The 4888-nt window shown below is 38.8% G+C and overlaps 1 protein-coding gene across 3 annotated transcripts in view; it reads left to right on the forward strand.

The window, feature by feature from the left end:
* Window positions 1-3593: 3593 nt before the first annotated feature.
* The window catches only part of LOC116377255 (paired amphipathic helix protein Sin3a-like), an 8978-nt gene continuing 7683 nt past the window's right edge, over window positions 3594-4888 (forward strand). The window contains exon 1 of one of the 3 annotated variants that reach the window (XM_031838846.1): window positions 3594-4040. In XM_031838846.1, coding sequence (XP_031694706.1) covers window positions 3943-4040 — 98 coding nt within the window. In that variant the 5' untranslated portion in view covers window positions 3594-3942. Of the gene's footprint in view, window positions 4041-4423; window positions 4624-4888 lie in introns of those variants that run through there. The other 2 variants (XM_031838845.1, XM_031838844.1) reach the window with 2 other exon arrangements.

Below are 4888 nucleotides of genomic sequence, written 5' to 3' on the forward strand. Positions count from 1 at the left end.
AGCCAAAGTCAGTCAACCCAGTGTTCAAAATCTACATTTCATGAGTAATAACTCGTTCAGTCCTACCTTGATCAACATTGTCATGGTAAGTAATTTCTACAATTCAGTACTAATAATAGTTGATAACAATAGTTTTACTTCAAACAAACTTCCCATTAAAGCACTAGGTACCCCTCCACTAACAGTTCCACAAGAACAGTGTTGTTGAGACTTTTGTTCTGCAGCAGCTAAAAGCATTGTTTTGTCATTTTGTGAATGCTCAGAGAGCACGATAACTAGAAGCTGTGCATGACTTTGTGTGAGTTTGAGGATTTAGTCCTAACTTTTAGTCATCTTTAAAGTCGTGTCATCGAACAGCTGAATCCATAATAGAGTAGAATAGAATCTAAAGGCAGGTTCATCCTTTTCCGAATAAGTGTACCAAAATGTACATGTAGAGGCTCCTCAGTCGGTCCTACCATCGCTGATACGCCCTTTCTGAAGAATTCAAGCTTTGTTGGACTGCAAGATTGGTTCTCTTTGATGGCTTGTGTTTTCTAATACCTGTACCAGGTGCTGATAAGGTTTGATAGAGTAAAAAGGAAACGACAGAATATAGATTCAACAATCGTTCACTGACTTATAAATGACTTATTCATTCCTACACTGTGGACATGATTAGACAGACGAGCCAACTTACATTTGTTGAGTCATTGAGTTATTGCTGTAGTCATTTGAAACAGCTGCACTCAAATTACAGAAGTGATTGGCAGGATGACAGTCAGGGTACATTTTAATTCATTCATTCATTCCCCCCCCCCAGTATTGACACCCCTGGGGTCATCAGCAGAGTGTCACAGCTCTTCAAAGCTCACCCCGACCTCATCGTGGGCTTCAATACCTTCCTGCCACCTGGATACAAGATCAAGGTCCAGAAACCTGTTGCTGGGTGAAAAAGAAAAAGTGTTCTTTGCTACAGAATTCATATTGAATTTGCTTGTGGTGAAGCATTTTTAAGGCTGCCATTATCATGCACTCTGATTTTAGAATTATTTTTCCTTTCAATTTATTTAATTTTTCTATTGTATTCGGTTACCCAGGATATACAGTTATCTACATTCATTCTATATTTGTTTTATTATAACCTATTACTTTATCATTCGTATGACTATTTCAATCAAGCTATACTGTATTAAATACAAACTATGTCAACGTATACTTTCATAAAGCTGTGTTTTTTTGGCTTACTAAGCTGATTTATCGGTAATTTAATGTTACTCGTTTTCCATTAAGCATTTGTTGAAATCACAGTTTGACTGTCTTGTATACTGTCAGGCATTTATTGAGAATAAAAGACGGGTATGAATAAAAAGAGTATCGTAAAGACAAAAAAAATAAAGAAAACGTACAGTATGGAGAGATAAGAAGTTAAAACAAAATCAATAGGTGAACTACAATAGGTGAAGTATGAATCAGGAATAAGATCAGTTGTTGTTTTATTTATATTTAATAATCCAGACAAACTCTGTGTTGTCTAGACAAAAATGTATTTCAAGCTACGACACATCCGACTCTCAATCTAACCTGAACCAAATTCACCTCATTTCAGGGCTAGATAATGAATACCAGTCATTTCGGCTGACAGCTGAAGGTCCAAAGCATCACTTTCCTCTTGAAATGCAGAGGTGGCGGCTCAGGGAACACTCCCACACTGCAGCGTACTTAACAAGTACTGTGAATTTGACTGTTGGGTTTCCCACCACACCAAAGTGAGCAGTGTAAGCAACGGTGTTAAAAAAGGAGTACCCACAAAACGATGTGTACTCCCAGTGCGTTGAAACACTGCAACCGTGAAGCATGCTGGGAGCTGAATTCAGCAGCATGTGGGCATTTCTCTCTCAACAATGCTTGTTCTTGGGTGTGGTACGATGTCCTCGGGGGAAACCATTGCTCTTTGTATGTTGCATTATCCCTGTATGGCACTGCGTCACAGGCCCTGAATCCTACACACAGAACAAGAGCGATTCATTCGAGATCCAAAACCTCTAATCTTCCTCCTAAAATTAAGATGTTGAAACCAGGGAAACAAACCTCGAATCAAGAATTCTGTTTATTGATGCTACTGCTGAGCCTTTGACTGCATAGATCTGGAAGCAAGTATAAGTTTGAAATTTTTGAAACTTTACATTTTAACCGCATGAGACTTAACTTAGTAGTTTTTGAACTGATGGGGACGTTCATGAATGCACAACCTAATATCAAGAACGCCTCAATTCTTCAAATTGAGAATTTGTAATTAGACAGAAATGTAAAATTGTGGACAGCTCTTTGACAAATCAACTGTGAATAAGTTTCTCTTCATAAAGTATTTTTTTTTTGCATCTGCAGGAAAGTGTTCAAGGATCACAAAGTCAGCCTCCCACCAGAATGGAGCTGCTCCATCGTGTATGAATGGATTTACTAACCTTCTAGAAGGAGCAGTCTCATTATGTGTGTGTTTTCATAACTGTAGTCTACAGAAGAGGGTTCATCAAAACTACAATCATAGAAACAAGCAACGTTCCCGATTTCACCATTGTGTTGCCTTCGGAATAGCAAAAGCAACGTTTTCAAAAGATTTTTACTGCTCATCTTAACGAATCTATTTAATTTCTCTTAACTTTTCTTTAAGTGCATTTAGTGTGATTGTTTGATAGCAAGTGATTAAAGCAGATGTTTACCGAACAACCCAACCTTAAGGTGAAGAGAAAAGGCATCTCTTCCATTACTTTCATTAATGGTTTAAGTAGAGCATTAGCCACTCTTAACAGTGATAATTGTTCCAGTCTATTTTCATTTAATTGTATTACAGTTGCATCTACGGAATACCACCCACCGCCGAAACTGCTTACAAAGGTCTCTCGAGCAAAGCTTCTTTTAAACCGCAGTAAGAGATGAAATTAATGTCAACAAATTAAAGAAAATCTTCTGAATAATGCGTGTTAAGATAAGTATTATCTTGTGGTGTGGTAACTTGAACTAAGTGGTTATGAAATTAAAACAGTATTTAAAAAAGGCTTTAGTTATTTTATAGATGCACAAATACACACCAAACAATTTGCATTTATTTTAACAATTTATATTTTATATTTATGATTCTATATTTAATATTTATTAAACATATCTGCTGCAATGTATGCACATATAAAATGCAAGGAAGGGCCAGCACAATGATATTTTATTATATTTTAATATATATTATAATTCATATAAATAAAAGGTTTATGTGGGGGAGAAGCTGACGAGCAAAATGAATTAGGGCAAAGACAAATACTGAGGCATTGTTGGAGTGAACGTTACCTTTATGATATTTGACAAGTGCAATTAATGTACAGACAGTGGTGGAAGAAGTACTCATATTTTACCTATAAATAAAAGCAGTCATAACATCTTGTTTATATGTTTACTTAGTAAGTAAATGTAACGAAGTAAAACCAAAATACTAAGTATCAAAATATCAAAGTAAAAGTTCTTATAATACAGAATGACCCGTTTCAATACATTTTCAAAATATATGTGTATACATATATTATATAGATCTCATTGTATTATTACATTATTATCATTGACATGTTAGCAGCATTGTAATGATGTAGCTGAGTCTAATTAAAATGAAGCCTGACTGACAGGTTAAAATTATAATGCATCATATTTTATTTAACTTGTTTTTGTATATTCAATCCTGATTATGCCAACTCACTACAGCTGTCCACAAAATGTAGAAGTGGAGTAGAAGAATAACACCTAAATAAAGAACAAGTACTGAAGCACGTCAGCTGAGTAAATGTACTTGATTACTTTCCGCCACTGTTCCCAGTCCTCTGCTCCCCCAGTACAGATGTTGAGTTTAGACGATAGTCATGGAGACTCTTCTGTTGTTTCTCTGGCGCTGCCTCGGTTTTAGCGGGTGATATTCAAAATAAAATGACGCGTGTACTAGTGTGCGCCAATGCCAACGGAGGGGGGCGTCTCCAACTATTTTGTTACAAACACGAATCCGGAGTAAGGAGTCTTTTTCCTGGGTATGTAACAGCTGGTTAAACTAAACAATATTAACAGTGTTGCCGATGTAACAAGTGAACGATGTTTGTGTCGAAGCGCTTTGTGGGGCAGTCGCGCCTCCGTATGCTTTTTGTGTCCTTAAATTAATTGAAGGGGGCTTTTTTTTTTTTTGGTGTAATGGTCGACTACAGAATAGCCCCCAAAAAATACATGGCAAAATGTGCAGGACGTCATTTTGTCGGGTAGTAAACAATCTCCTCGCGGGCTGCGTGGTGGTAATGTGAGGCATTCCGCGGTCTGGAAGTCGAAACCTTTCGTCTGCAGCGTTGTGTGAGCATGTAACGCTGAAGGATCGGTAGAGGTGGAGGAGGGGGGGGAGTTGTGGTGAGACATGTTAGACGTTTTACTCCCCGACTATTGAAGTAAACAAAGAATAGGATTTGTTAAGCGCGCGGTCGTCCTCTCTGCAGGAAAAAAAATGGGGCTGCGTGTTTTGTTTTTTGGGATCGCGGCGCGGAGAATGGCGTGGCTCCGCCGCGCCGATGTTTCCACACAGCGAACCGACGCCGTAGTTCCCGTTTCGTTTGACTTTGGCATTGTTTGGTAAGGGCAACCGGATCAGCTCTTGCCGAAGAGGGGAGGGGAAAGGTGCAACGTTGACCGCCTTTTGGGCCCCCCTGCTGTAGCGTTCATTGCAAAAGCGCCGATTTTCCAGATGATGCATTTTAGTGCCTTTTGTTTGGTGAGTGCAGCCTGTAAATACACACGTCGACCGACGCTGAGAGCAGGAGGGGGGGCCGATCCTCCTCACCGTGTAGCTCGGTGTTGTGTGTGTGTGTGTGTGCGTGTGTGTGTGTGTGTGTGTGGG

This window comes from Anarrhichthys ocellatus, unplaced genomic scaffold, assembly GCF_004355925.1.
Source record: "Anarrhichthys ocellatus isolate YVR2014 unplaced genomic scaffold, GSC_Weel_1.0 scaffold1068, whole genome shotgun sequence".
Classification (NCBI taxonomy): domain Eukaryota; kingdom Metazoa; phylum Chordata; class Actinopteri; order Perciformes; family Anarhichadidae; genus Anarrhichthys; species Anarrhichthys ocellatus.